This window comes from Myotis nattereri (assembly GCF_964212035.1).
Source record: "Myotis nattereri genome assembly, chromosome: 4".
Taxonomy (NCBI): Eukaryota; Metazoa; Chordata; class Mammalia; order Chiroptera; family Vespertilionidae; genus Myotis; species Myotis nattereri.
Genome location: NC_138079.1, coordinates 45,607,957 through 45,623,992, shown reverse-complemented (window position 1 = coordinate 45,623,992; position 16,036 = coordinate 45,607,957). Strand labels below are relative to the sequence as shown.

General features: G+C 40.0%; 1 protein-coding gene across 3 annotated transcripts in view; it reads right to left on the bottom strand.

The window, feature by feature from the left end:
- VCAN (versican) overlaps positions 1-15,502 on the bottom strand; it is a gene marked incomplete at its 5' end in the record, with an annotated part of 94,385 nt that extends 78,883 nt beyond the window's left edge. For 2 of the 3 annotated variants that reach the window (XM_081090395.1, XM_081090397.1), the window contains 4 exons: positions 3,843-3,970; positions 4,056-4,230; positions 7,597-7,971; positions 15,433-15,502. In XM_081090395.1, coding sequence (XP_080946521.1) covers positions 3,843-3,970; positions 4,056-4,230; positions 7,597-7,971; positions 15,433-15,502 — 748 coding nt within the window. The remainder of the gene's footprint in view (positions 1-3,842; positions 3,971-4,055; positions 4,231-7,596; positions 7,972-15,432) is intronic. The other variant, XM_081090396.1, reaches the window with a different exon arrangement.
- Positions 15,503-16,036: the final 534 nt, after the last annotated feature.

The following is a 16,036-nucleotide window of genomic DNA, read 5'->3' as shown; positions in this document are numbered from 1 at the left end:
ATCATGGTGATACAATAAAAGTGAAAAAAATGCTTAGTAAATTTGGTGAACATAGCTTGGCATTTTTTCGAGATATTAAAGAAATGGAAGAGTGGTGGAGGCATTCTCAAAAAAGACAGTTTGGGGAAATACCGCAATTACCACCAAGTATTTCTTGAGTAATTATTATGTATCTATTACTGGAATAGGTCCTTCATTGTGGTTGAAAGTTATAGAGGACGTTTCTGGCCAGGAGTTTACAGAAGTTTTGCAGAAATAAAACTAGTAGGTAATATTTTGTATCTGATGACTATGAAGCAATTAGGGGATAATTAAAGACCAAAAATATGTGGAACTAGGTCTAAGAAAAGTGGGAGTTCCGAGCCAGGAAATCTCTGTGTGAGCTGGGAGAGCCAAGGATGGGTTCTTGGAACCAATGTTTACAGGCACAGGGACAAGCAGAATGTTGGGAAGCCCAGGGGCATGAGTTCTCTGAGGACCAAAGCAGAGGTGCGGGAGGGAGCAAGCACTGAGTCTGTAAAGGATATTGTACTCATATGCATAACTGTGTTATAATCACCACCTCAGAGTAAGAACCAGATTCACTTTTCTCTTTTATAAAGAAATACATGTCAGGATGAATATGGTATTATAAAACAAGAAATAAGGGGGGAAAAAACAAAACAGAAGGTTGACATCCTGTCAACTAAATATCTTTGATGATAAATAACTACATTAAAACAAAATTAATTTTCTTTTTGAACTAGATTTCATTTTATACTTCACTGGGTTTTTCATTAGACCATCTGGAATAATATATCTTCCAATTTGAAATAATTGTACCTTGTTCATAACTGTGTCCATGTTCCATGACACACATTCTGAATACATCAATATCTCTCATCTTTACTGCCCTCACCACCTCTCTCACTCACACCTGGCTGTCAAAATATAATAAAATATAGGTGGGAATTATAATACCCATGAATATAGCAATTAATATATCTTAGGAAGAATTTTGGCTTACTTCAAATAATCTTATACCAATCTGGCACTGAAATACCAGATATAATTTTATATTGTTAATTTTCCACAAGAATGTTTATCAATTCACAATTTAGCCAGTGGTCTTTACTTCAGAGGGAAGACACACACACTTCAGTAAAGGAAGGAGAGAGGCATTACAAGAATGATCTTGTAAGTGACTCATTAACCTCCCCACTCCACCCCTCACCACCAGTCCAATTTCAAGTTAAGAGAGAAAAGCCCAGTGACCCAAAATTTGCTAATTATTCCAAAGGACAGAAAACAAGGATGAAAAAATTTCCAGCACAATGTCATTGTAAACATACTGAATATCTCCCAACTTTGTTGAGTTCCTTCTACAAAACAAATAAAAACTTGGTCACTCTTCTGGTACAAACTTCAGTCAGTGCTTGAATTAGTAATTATACTGATTCTTTTATCTTTCTCTTCCAACTTTTGTGGGTTAAAACAAAAAGGTTCAAATTCTGTTGCTTTGGTATAAATACCCAAACTAAATGTATGCTATATTGCACATATAAATTTTCAGTCATCAAATATGTGGAACATCTGTCCCAAGTAATTGTATAAAATACAGCTGGGTTACGTTGTGTCATAGATTGGTTTTACAAATTACAGTTGCCTTCAAAGTGCTGTTTATGGAGGTGGAAAAGGACTTCTGAAGACTAGTAAATCCTTCTGTTTGCAGTGTATATGCACACTCTCAGAGCTACTCTTCCCACAGAGCCCAGTTCTCCTCACACACTAGTTGCAATATCTGAGCAGACAATGGGGAAGCCACATCTCAATTGTTCAGGGTGGCTAAAGATCCCCAGTGGTCCTGCCAAAAGTACCTCAAACCATATATTTGTAGAGGGCATGGAATTTCTAGGACTCCTGGAGAAACAGGAAGTCCTCTGGTCTTGGAAAAAATGTAAGGACTCTGTAGCCTTAGAAAGTGGGGTTTCGGTTGTTCCATCAGGATAAGACTGAAGAACAGACACCCAGAGGGGCCTTTAGGCAATCCATCTGGTAGCACTGTGAGTACATAAGCCTGTTTCTCCATCAAGTAGGCTGGCTTGTGATAATGTTTTTAAATATATTTTTACTTATTTCAGAGAGGAAGGGAGAAAGAGAGAGAGAGAAACATCAATGAGAGAGAATCATTAATTGGCTGCCTCCTTCACGCCCCCCGCTGGGGATTGAGCCCACAACTTGGGCATGTGCTCAGACCTGAAATGGAACTGTGACCTCCGGGTTCATAGGCCAATGCTCAACCATGGAGCCAGGCCAGCCAGGCTTGTGATGATTATTCATATTTGGATCAGGCCATGAATTTGTACCTGAAAGCCACCATTTCAATGATGTTTGGTAAAGCTGTTTTAGGTAATTAGAACTTATGTATACTTTTTCAAAACTACCTTTGATTCAGTTCTAGTTTTATCAGAACTCCAGAAATTTTTATAATTATCACTCTGATAGATACTATTCTAAATTAAAACAACAGTGATATAAAAATTCCACATTACTGAATTTCTATACAAATTTCTATCTTACTGAAATAGCAATAGCCAAATTCATTTCCTAGAACTAGATTCTCCTACCAACTCTCTCCTATTAAATGAAACTTAAAGTAAAGGAAGAAAAAAAAACTATGTCATAGTTTGGACTTTACATGTATTTTTTCCCCTTTGTCCCTACACAAAAAGGGAATTGCTAGTATCTGAAGTTCTGGTTTAGAAAATACATTACCAGTCTGAAATGAGAGTTACAATAAGAATGTTAAGATGCTAGGGAAACACACCTCAAAAGCCTTCTTGTAGGCAGCCCCTCTGATTCAAAATTAGTCAGGAAAATATAAGCTGCTTCTTTCCTAGCTCTCAGTCTCTGAGGTTGTTTATTCAATTCATAAAATCATAGAATTATAATATTGGAAGAGACCATGTCAATTGCCTAGTCCAATCTCCTAATTTTACAGATAAGAACAAAGAGATTATTGTTTTTATGTGTACCCAGACAAAATTAAATGTACAACTCAAGTCAATACTTCTATTTATATATTTGGGCTTCTAAGATATCTGTTGATATAAATGAAACTCCATTTCTAAAGTCACAGAAACTTGTATTCCATATGTTTAATAATAAAACTTCATTGCATCCCTCAGATAATGTTGCCACTATTGAACTAGCCCTTGTCTTTAGGAAGCTCTAACTCATGCTAAGTGAGATGTGATCATCTAAAATCAGTCAGACTCTAAGCATCTTTAAAGCAAGGCTTATAACTTACCTGGCTTCACATCCCTAACAACTAGTAGAGTACCTATCACAAAGTAGTTGGCTTTTTTAATATGTTGACTGGCCAAATGAATGAATGATTGCTCTGAATATCTGGGTAGCAAAATAAACAGAAGTGCAACATGACCACCCTCCTGGGCTAGCTAAGGTTGTTTGGTTGTGCTCTAGGGTGTTTATCAGCACTTGGATTCACCATGGTTTGTCATCACAGGATTTTACCTGAAGTTCTCACAAAAATAGGTACCACCCTGACAGCTTTCTATTCTTAATACTCTGAAAGTGTATTGGAAATAGTCCAACAGCAGCAGGACTGAAAGAAAACCTGCTATTAACTAAAGACATTTCTAAGCTGCATAACCATTTACACACTCCTCCTTCTCTTTCCACTTTAAGCTTATTTCACCACAGAATCATATGGTCATTTAAACTCAATGTTGCTGTTTGGAATTTAAGCAAGCGTGAAGACATCTTTTATTCCAACATGCTCCCTGTCTTTCCTCAATTCTCTTAGTTCAAAGGACACTAGAGAAATGTAAACATCTTACCATCCAGATGGTCCACGTAGCAATACACGTCGTAAGTTTCATGAGGAGAACGGAATCCATAGGTCCTGACACCTTCCTTCCCCATCATATCTCCATAACAGCCTTCTCGAGGAGTCCGGATGGGATATCTTGGGAAAGAAAGGACTAATAATTAGTACTTTATTCTCACTCGCAAATTGATGAATTAAAAACTGTGGCCCCCAGACATCTTACCTAACGGTCTGATCAGACAGCCAGCCTGCATCACACTGCTCAAATCCATCTTCATAGGCAGCATTGAGCTGCTCTGGACTTGCTATGACCGCCCCAACATCCAAACAAGCCTTCTGTGCATTCTCAAAATTCAGAGTGTACCTGCTGGTTGCTGCCCTGTAGTGAAATACAACCCCTGCAAAGATAGCAGCAAACAATTACTGGCATGTTCAAATCTCCCACAACAATGTGCAAAGTTTCTCACTGGAGCAGTAGATCAGATTAATTGCTAACATGGTAATAACATCATGATAATTCTTTATTTTTACTTTATGTAGCATTATGCAAAATTATGGTGATATGAGGAGCCCCGGAAATGCCATTCGCCTAGGTGTCCCACTTTGCTCCATTAGAAAGTTTCCTAGCCACAAATTCCTGTTCACACATAAACAATCTAAGATTTAAGCCACTAAATCCCAAGGGGTGCATAGTTGGCTTAATGCATGATGTATCTAGACTATCATGGGAACACTGGACAACTAAAGGGAGTAGGTATTGCAAGAGATACAAAGAGTTAAGGGGGTCACAAGACCTGCTTCTACTTCATGACTTTTCCCACAGCCAACTCAAAAAAACAAAAAACACACACGCATGGAACATTCAATAACATCACTTCATAAACACCCTAGATATACAACATGAAATATTTACTTACAGAGACAATATGTTAGGTGGAAAAGATATCACACTATGTATAAGTGAGAAGTCTTGTTTTAATTCCTAATTAGCTCCTTGATCATATACAAGTCTGTAATCATATACTGAGCCTCAATTTCCTCCCCTAAAGCGTAATTAATATTGCTTATGTTATTTGACTGATATGACATTCAACTTAGGTAAAGAATTTTAAAATGTTGGCTAGGCTACTAACTACTATTCAAATGTGTATCATGTTCACTAACTGACCAGCATAATTAGGGTCTCCCCTATTACAAATAAAATGTAGGGCTTTTATCCCAAAGAAGTCCTGAAATAAAGTTCTCCCAATTCCATGGGTAGAAGTCAGGAATCCTGGTACTTGCCTCAAATTCCATTTTGTTGTAGTTTAGGAGCTGCATAAACTAGTAGTTCTTGCTGAGGAAAGAGGGCTGAGGAAAGAACAGCTGGGGGTGGAGCTGTGAGTCCTCTCCTCCCACTTCAGCAAGAGCATCTCCATTTTTTAAAAATATGTTTTCATTGATTTTTAGAGAGGAATGGAGAGGGAGAGAGAGAGAGAGAAACATCAATGATGAGAGAGAATCATTGACCGGCTGCCTCCTGCATGCCATACACTGGGGGTCGAGCCTGCAATCTGGGCATGTATCCTGACCAGGAATCGAACTTGACCTCCTGGTTCATAGGTTGATGCTTAACCACTGAGCCACACTAGCTGGGTGAGCATCTCCGTTTTTAACTGGAGTAAATATGGTGACTTATTTCTATAAGTCTGCAAAGTGACTCAAGCTAATGTGCCTGAGAAGTCACTGGAAAATAGAAATCGGGGCAGCTGGGTCTCATGGATAAGATTTTATTGAGTCACATCACAGAATGCATTTTGGTTTCTGAACTATCTTCCACTCTCCTTTTATTCCTAATAGTTTACTGGGGTTGACAAGAGTCTATCGTTCCCATTCTGACTTCTTTTTATAAGAATCTCCGATATGCTCATCCTTAGATTCTCTCTCTGAGGCGTGTGCCAATAAAATAACTATGGGGCAACAGACTAGCCATGTCATAGATAAGGACACCGGATCAGGACCAACACAAAAAGACCTGCGTAGATGCACTGACATCTAACATTTGTTTTTCCATTTCTAATATTGTAAAAAGAAAAAGTCATCAAATGCCTTTCAGGAAATTTGTACCTTTATAGAACTAATCTGAAATTGCCAAGAAGTATATATGGTGGCATTGGGGAAGTATGAGACATAGTTTGTAATAATCCCTAAGGCTTAAGCAAGAATTTGAACAGTTTTGGATTAGTCTTATGTTGATGGACATTCAAATAGTCTTCTTGCTAATTAAAAATCTTCCGTGCGCACTGACGATTGGCAGTAAGGGCGCACAAAGGGGCCTCCATGACCAAGGCAGGGAATAGCAGCCTGTACAAGTATCTGCAATTGTTGGGAGAATTTGAAGATCTCATGGGGCTAAGGAGATTAAGCAGAGGATTTTCATTGTTTCAGAAGGGCAAGGGGCAAATCCATTGCTAATTCTTTAATGATGAAAATTGTAAGAAGTTGTTAAACTCCTTTGTGGATTTTCAATATATGTATATTAATATATTTATATTTATATAGTATATATTTATATACATTGTTGTATAAATTTATATATAGTGTGCATCTTACACTATTACCCATCTATCTAGAGAAACAGTAATAGAACAAAACAATTCTATGCTAACTAAAATAAATGATAAAAAGCTTAAAAGATGGACGAGTCCACAGTATTTAGTCTATGCCTGGTTAACATAAAAATAGATTTATGGGAGAGAGCTATAGAATCTGATTGTAAAAGGATGTCCAGAAAATTAACTTGTTGCATCTGAAATTTAAAGTATTTCCTTTTGGCTACACAAGAAAGAGTTTTAATAAAGCCCTTTGTATATGTTCCTGAAAGGTAAATATAGGGAAATGGAAGGTTGGAAGAAAACTATGTTCCATCATGTCTGGGTTCGAGAATTTTGCTTAGTAACTTGCCAAAATATTCTTCTTCCAAGAGCTATGGCATTATGAATGTACCCAATTAAAGCAATTTTTCTTTGCCTTGTCTCCTAACTTAAATTCAAATGACATATAAACCACTACTGAAAGAAGGCTAAAATCCAAATGTTTCATTGCAGGACTTAATGGCTAACTAGTGTATTAACCTTAAAAAAATTCACTGAGTTCTTGTTTTGATCCAATTCAAATATTTATTGAGTCCTTTTAGGCACTGTGATATGTACCATGGTACTTATTAAGTGCCTTCTATCTTCAATGTAAATTAAGATAAAATTTATATTTCTTACAGGTGAACTCAAAGATTTTAAATAATGTTAGGAGTGTGAGAAAAAAAGAAGTAAAGGGGATTTTATCGTGTGTGTATATACATGGATATGTGTATATGCATATGTGTGTATATGTATATGTGCATACACACACGTAAAAATTAAAATAAAATAGATTAGCATGTACAGTCTTAAAAAGCTATCATTGATAGGTCTCAGAAACAAAGTAATGATCTTGAACTATATACCATGTCTTCATATTCATTATTTCCAGAGTATAATGAATCATTGTACATTATTTACAGACTACATTGAATCATTGAAGTTGCTGTGCAAAAAGTCACCTCCCTGGCTCCCCTACCCCCAATAAATATCAGTTCATTTCGGTGAAAGACGTGGACTGTTGGAGTGACTGATAGTTTTCCACTTGTCCAAACCCCAAACAAGAGTTACTGTTGAGTTACTGTTCCACAACACCTCTGAACCAGGCATCATGTTTTACTACCTTCTTATAGATTCCAAAAGCCTTACCATCCACCGTCAGTGGCACTGTCTCCTGTGTGTCTTCAATCCCATACATGACATCGCAGCGGTAGAGGCCCGCGTCACTGGCAAGCAGTTTGACCACGGTGAGTGAGGCATCACCCACATCCTCGGGATGTGTAGGCACAGACACTCTCCCCTTATAGTCCTGGCCAATCTTGATATTCCCATCTTGAGCCACAAGAACAGTAGTCTCCTTTAAATCCTTTCCACTCTTGTCCAATTCAATCCTAGACCATTTGATTCGGAGAAAGTCGCTGGTGTTATAACTGGGTGGTAAGGTAGGCATGGTTGAGAAATGACAAGGTAGGTTGACTTTTCCAGAGAGGGAGCCCTTCACAGGTGGGCTTTTTTCCACTTTGACTAGAAGAAAGAGAAAATACCAAATTAACATTCCTAAAAAAGCCCAAACTGAGTCTATTTAATATGTGAGTGGAAAAGAAACTCTTATCCATATCCTATATAATAAAAGCCTAATATGCTAAGTGTCCGGTTGTCCAGTCATCCGTTCAACCAATCAAAGCATAATATGCTAATGATATGCTAAGGCCACTCAACCACTCACTATGACATGCACTGACCACCAGGAGGCAGACAGTCAACCGGTTGACCAGTCGCTATGACGTGCACTAACCACCAGGGGGCATATGCTCTAACCAGTAGGTTAGCTTGCTGCTGGGGTCTGGATTATCAGGACTGAGCAAGACAGGCTGGACAAGCCCTGGAGCCTTCCCACAGTCCCTCCTCAGCTGGCCAACCTCCTGTGTCCCTCCCCGGCTCTGATCGTGCACCCATGGGGTCCCTTGGCCTAGGCTCCACCCTCTCACAATCCAGGACCCATTGGGGGATGTTGGAGAGCTGGTTTTGGCCTGATTCTGCAGGCATTAAAGGCTAATATGCAAACTGACTGAATGGCAGAATGACCGGTCGCTATGACACGCACTGACCACCAGGGGGCAGATGCTCAACACAGGAGCTGGCCCCTGGTGGTCAATGCACTCCCACAGGGGGAGCACCACTCAGCCAGAAGCCCTGAGCCAAGCTCACGGGTGGCCAGCGCAGCGGCGGTGGTGGCGGGAGCCTCTCCTGCCTCCACAGTAGTGCGAAGAATGTCCTGCAAGGAGCAGGCCTAAGCTGGCAGTTGTACATCCCCTGAGGGCTCCTGGACTGAGAGAGGGCACAGGTCATGCTGAGGTAACGCGCCCCCCCCCCCCACCCAGTGCATGAATTTCATGCCCCAGGCCTCTAGTACGAAATAATGAGAATGATTTTCTACATAGAGAATAGTATATAATTTCAATAATGTTCATAACAAAGACAGGGATAAATAATGTTCATTTACGACATTAATTTTAAATTATTTGCAATTCAGTGTTTAACATGAACAAATAAGTAATACTATAAGGCAAGTATAGGACAGCAAGTAATCAAGGCCAAAATAAGATTAGAATCAGCCATGCAGGTTGAAAGGACTAAAACAATACTAGAAAGAGCAGTTAAAAGGTAAATTTATGTCACAGGTCAGAAGATGAAAAATGTTTGTTAAGATAACTGCCACATTACCTTCAAGGAAATGAAAATAAAACTCAAAGAGGAAGTGAAAATTAAAAAACTACTTCTGGAGACTGGAGCGGGGCAAGTCTAACACTTGGAGGGACCCTTTTTGGTTCAGGGTTTGAACCAAAGGCTTTCATCATAATGACAAATCCAGCTGCAATCACTTTGCAGTGAAACATTACCTCTAGATTATATCCTGGGGGAAAGTTGGCAGCTGTTCACATAACCGTCCTAAAGTATTAATCAGCACAATGTCTTTCTGTTTAAGCCTTTAAACTTTTAATGAGAAAGAAGGCATTGGCTACAATTTAACACTATTACATGCAAAAGAAATTTTCGTTCACTCCCTCCTCACCCTAGCCCCATCTTCCAGTGTCTACTAATTGGCCAGACAATATTTTGGTAATAATAGAAATTATTATTAATATACAAGCAACTTACACTTAATGAAAATATGATGAACAAGTTAATAGTAGCCACTAGGTGGAGTGAAATAATGATTTTTAATTAACCAAATGATGTATATCTAACACTTAGTATGTTAATGGTCAAAGGTGTTGGTAACACACATGTGAATATGGACATGCATCAGAAATTATATAGCTATCAATATAGCCCTGTGGATTCAGTTGGGGATAAGTCATTTTGAAAATTGCAGGAAGATGTGAAGATATGATCTTTAAGAAAAAAATACTCCCTATTGCCAGAGATTGAAATTTAACTTCAGAAGGACTGGCCTATAAAATCCTTCATGTGATACAATTAAATGTAAAATAACTAATACAGTTTTATATTTACTGTATTGATTATAGAAACCAGTAACCATTCCAAATTTATAATAATCATTGCTGTCATAAATTTCTTTATCACTTTATCAAATTATATTAAGCTTGTTCAAAACAGGATTTAAAGCACTCAAGATCAAATAAACATTAAATGAAGTGTGCTATTAGCTGAACTAAGTTAATCTTTAAAATGTTACAAACACTATTAATATTTTAGAATCTAATAGCAATGGAATAATTCTATTTTTAATGGCCTCCTTGACTTACAAAATAAATTCTCTTACTTAAAGCTCATCCTGAGTGAAAATGGTCCAATCCTTCACTAAGGATGCTCCTCTAAGAGGAAGTGACACTCGAGATCCCAGCTGGCTGGTGACACACCTGGGCCAGAACACAGATCTCCTTACACCTAATCAAGGAATCTTCCAGCTTTGGTATCTATTAGGATCTTCCTTAGTCCCTGAATTAGTTTTGTTTCATTTCCAGAGTCTGTACCTAGCCTATTTCTAATCCATCCTGTTTTTTAAATTACTTTCTGAACTGAAAACTGTTAGCAATTCCATGATCTTTAAAATAAATCTATAAAGTCCACAGAAGACTCCCAGAGAGAAACTACTACCTGGTACATAGTCCACTAATTCAGAACCCTCTAGGGAGATAATGACTACACTATTTATTTATTTATTTATTTATTTATTTATTTATTCATTCAGCCAAGAATAGGGGTCCTGAGAAGGGAAGAGGTGAGAATTCTATGACCTAAGAATCTCCTAATTGACATTTATCATTATGTTCTAGAAAATCTTATCTTCCTTCCTGAAGAATTATTTATATGATTGACTTCACCAGAAATAAAGTATTGCTTTTTATAATGGAGAATAAATATCATCAACCTCAATGATGGTATAAATTATAAGACTCTTTATCACCTCCTTAAAAATGATTCTAGGGCAGTGGTCGGCAAACTGCGGCCCCTTGAGTGTGGCTCTTCCACAAAATACCACGTGCGGGCGTGCACGTACAGTGCAATTGAAACTTTGTGGTCACACTCAAGGGGCCAAAGAGCTGCATGTGGCTCGCGAGCCGCAGTTTGCCGACCACTGTTCTAGGGTAAGTGACTTCCAGTTTCTTAATATTTATTACTAAATGATAGTTCTTTTCATAGTTTTAGATGTGTAGGGGCAGAAATGAGATTCAGCCCAATCTATCCAATCGGGAGGTTTCAGAAACTTAGAGCATTTCTTAATAACTCTGTGGTAATGAAAAGACATATTGGAACAAAATGATGTCAAAAGGAAAACTTTCCAAGGGCTGTGTATTGTCCTGGATGTTTATAGGTACAAGAAAAGTAAAAGCTTTGGTTAGCTAGATATAAATATATATTCCATATAGAATCCAGGATTAACAAAAAGCTGTGTGGTCAGCTCTTTTGTGTATGAAATCGTGGGTCTTAATGTACTGGGTCACAAAAACTAAGTTCACTAAATCTAAATATTTTAAGAAAGAAATTAAGTAGTTCAGAGGATAATGTTTATAGACTATTCCTGTTTAAAAAAGAAAAATGCTACCTGCAAGAACTTGTCTGAAATTCTGACAATCCAAGTAATAAAAATGAATGCTAAAAAAAAGTTCACTGTTCCCACCAGATGGTTAGTGATCTAAATGAATACAGTAAGAGAGAAATAAATAATGAATAACCAATTATCTTTCATTCTCTGTTAGTAAAATTGTAGAAGAAGGCTGATGTGAATTCCATCTACATCATTTGATCAAACACACATATAAACACAGAGACCTTGGCCAAAAACATGTCAGATTGAGAGTATGGGAATTTATCTCTTTCTCAGGTGATAAACATTATTCTTTTGTTTATTTATTTGTGGAGAGCGGCTCCCAGGTGGCTAAGTGATACAGGCTGCCTGAGATGCAACAAGTAAACAAAGCTTGATCAGGTGCATGTAACTGAATAGATTCGAAACCCATGAGAATGTTGTAAATATCTTGACCACCCCTTACTTTGCTTCGTGGAATCTGGATATAAAATAAAGATTCGGCTTGCAGGCAGCGCTGTCTCTCCATCAGAGAGGGTAGCATCCCATCAAGACCCAGCTTTATTCTCTTGTCTGTCTTTTCTTAATCCCTCACTGCCCCCTCTCAGGCTCAGCGAACCTGGCTGTGCTGGCATGGCACATTTATTTACTCATGACTATGCATGACTCCATTTATTAATATTAGAAGAATATTCAAATAACTAGATCAGTGCTAGATAATCAATATAATGGGTATTGTTAAAGCAAAGAGCTCTTTGTGTATTAAAATAAAGCCAATAACCCGTATGCAAGATGTTCCTTAATGTTAGTTATTGACTTTTTAAAGGCCTAAGAATAAACAGGAAAAAAACTCAAGATGTAAGTACTTGTGTTGACTCACAACTAGGTACTGCTGTGTGCCTAAATATAAACTTGGTAAATCTGTTTTATGCGGATTTTATGTTTTCAACTTTGCCTCTCATATAAAAAAGTAAATTCTTCTGAAATTAGCCCCAACTAATTGCATCTCTTAATTATGATCATAGTTTTAGTTTTTAAAAAAACCCTTATTTTTGGAGTAAAGTATATAATACAGTGATAGATATACTGTATATGAATGGATGGGGTGGATGGATGAATAAATAGGTGGATGGATGGATGGATGGGTGGATGGATGGATGAATGGATGGATGGAGTGATACTTAAACTTTGAATATTAAAGAATGAGTTGAAGTAGAACTGTATAAGAACAAGAGAATGGACTACCAAGCAGAAAAAATTACTTGTGAAAAGACATGTAATATGAAAGTGTGATGGAATTATAGATTAGTTCAGAGAGTCTGAAGTGTAGAATGAGTTGAGAAAAAAGTGGAAGTTGACTCTGGAGAGGTACACTAGACAGGAGTAGATCACTGAAGTTCAAGGCAGTAACATTCTTCATGGACCATAGTCCACAAATTTGGAATTATAAAACATTCATTTGATGGATATGTAATTTAAAGCTAAGAAAAAAAAGTGCATGTGAACTTATCCAGTTATAGAGGGAAGGCAGGAGAGAGGGAGAGAGGGAGGGAGGGGGGGAGGGAGAGTAGGAGGGAGAGAAAGAGAGAGAGAGAGAGGGAAGAAAGGGAGGTAGGGGCAAATACTTGGCTCTCAGTCTTCTCTTTATTTTCTTGGTTTTCCTCAAAATCTAGTCTCCTGAGAGTTTGATAGTCTTTCTTTTATTTTTTTAAGGAGGAAAGTCTTTGAGTAATATTGAAGAAGATGGAAAAATTGCCCAATGACATATATAGTTGGCCCTCTGTAACTGTAGGTTCTGCATCCACAGACTCAACCAACTGAAAATTGAAATTTTTTAAATCTTATGTTGTTGCTGATGTGTACTATGTGGTTAAATTTAGATGGTTGCCTCTATACTGAACATGTACAGACTTTTTTTCCTTGTCATTATTCCCTAAACCATACAGTACAACTATTTACACAGCATTCACATTATATTATACTAGGGGCCCAGTGCACGAAATTCGTGCACTGGGTGTGGGGGGTGGGGGGAGAGTGTCCCTCAGCCCAGCCTTCCACCTCTCACATACTGGGAGCCCTCAGGCGTTGACCCCCATCACCCTCCGATCGCCTGATCGGCCCCTTGCCCAGGCCTGACGCCTCCGCCAGAGGTGTCAGGCTTGGACAGGGGACCTCCATCTCCCCCCGATCACTGGCTCAGGCCCCCGCCCAGGCCTGAGGCCTCTGGCCCAGGAATCATGCCTGGGCAGGGGACCCCCATCTCCCTCTGATCGCTTGCTCCACCCCCCGCCCAAGCCTGACGCCTCTGACCCAGGCTTCAGGCCTGGGCAAGGGGACCATCATATCCCCCCAATCCCCGGCTCCGCCCCCCGCCCAGGCCTGATGCCTCAGCCAGAGGAGTTGACCCTCATCACCCTCCGATCACCAATCACCGGATCGGCCCCTTGACCAGGCCCGAGGCCTCCGGCAGAGGTGTCAGGCCTGGGCAGGGGACCCCCAGCTCCCCGCGGTTGCAGGCTCCGCCCCTGCCCAGGCCTAACGCCTCTGGCCTAGGCGTCCGGCCCAGGCAGCGGGGACCTGCAGTGGCAGCGGGGGGCGCCGCGATCGTGGGCTTCGCTTTAGGCCCAGGCAAGGGACCCCTAGCTCCTGGGACTGCCAGCTTCGACCGTGCCCAGCTCCCATCGCTGGCTCCACCCCTACTTCCTGCTATCACTGGCCAGGGTGGCAAAGGCGCCTGATTCTCCGATCATGGCTGGGGGGCAGGGCAAAGGCGGCCCCAGGGCCGCCTTTGCCCTGCCCCCCAGCTCTTAGCTCCCCCCTGGGTTTCAGATCACTGTCAGTGGCAGGGGGCTTCTTCCTGCTTTCCCTTTCGCCTCCCTGCATTGTGCCTACATATGCAAATTAGCCGCCATCTTGTTGGCAGTTAACTGCCAATCTTAGTTGGCAGTTAATTTGCATATAGCCCTGATTAGCCAATGAAAACAGTATCGCCGTACACCAATTACCATTTTTCTCTTTTATTAGTGTAGATTAGGCATTACAAATAATCTATACATGATTTAAAGTATATGGGAGGATGCACATAGGTTATATGCAAATATGCCATCCTATGTAATAAAACGATAATATGCAAATTGACCTTAATGGTGGGATGACCGGAGATGACCGGTCACTATGACGCACACTGACCACCAGGGGGCAGACGCTCAACGCAGGAGCTGCCCCCTGGTGATCAGTGTGCTTCCATAGGGGGGAGCGCCACTCAGCCAAAAGCTGGCTCATGGCTGGCCAGCGCAGCAGCAGTGGTGGTGGGAGCCTCTCCCGCCTCCATGTCAGCACTAAGGATGTCCGACTAACGGCTTAGGCCTGCTAAACCGTTAGTCGGATATCCCCCAAGGGACTCTGGGCTGACAGAGGGATGTCTGACTGCCAGCTTAAACCTGATCCCCCAGGGAGCAGGCCTAAGCCATCAGTCGAACGTCCCCCAAGGGGTCCTGGACTGCGAGAGGGTGCAGGCCGGGCTGAGGGACCCCTCCAAAGTACACGAATTTTCATTCACTGGGCCTCTAGTGACATATAAGTGAATTGAACATTCTCAGATTTTGGTATCTGTGGAGGGTCCTGAAACCAATCTCCTGTGATACCAAAGGATGGTTGTAGGAGCCTTTTTGCATAGCCTGGAAGTAATCTGGGAAGTTACTGAAAGCCCTCCTGTTTCTTTTGGCATCTTGTTCATTATTTTGTTTTGATTGATTGATTGATTGATTGAAGACCAGTTTTCAGCCTAATAATATTTTAACTAAACATTTTCAGCACTAAATAGATTTAAAAAAATCATCCTTTATTCTAGTGATTCCATATTGCCATTTCATGCCCCAATACTCAAATTTTTATTTTGCTTAGCAACAAGGAAATTATTACCAGACACTCACCTTTGCGTAGTGCATGGGTTGCTATTAAGGTAGAGCACATCCATAAGATGCTCTTTATATTAATCAACATCTTGTCCTGAAAATGAAGAAAAATACAAAGTAAATCATAAGCATTCAGGCTTATGGTGGGCCATAAATCACATGCTATTTGTACACTACGCGTATATGGAATCAAAGTAAAAGAAGCAGCTCCTTTTGGATTGTAAAATCAGGAGAGAAATTATAATTGGAGAGGCTGTCCTAGCACTTTAATGTTTAGTTTGACTCTCCCAATGGAGTAATTACCAAAATAATTCCAGAACCTGATTTGGGGGACATAACAACATGAATGTGTGGGACAACCACAACTGGGTAGGCTGTAGGAAGAACAGTCAGGACCACAGCCTTCTTCCTGGTGGCTAGGAACTGGCACAAGAGAGAGGGTTGACCACAAAGTCTGCTTGGAAACAGGAAATTGGTCATAGATGGAGTGAGAGAAGATAGGGAAGCAATAGGGAGAGATGTTGAAAGAGGATTTGCATCCAATGTGAGGTAAGAAGAAGCCTGGTGGTTCATGCACATGATATCAAAACAGAGATTAAAGACTTCAGCAGGTTTTTTTTTA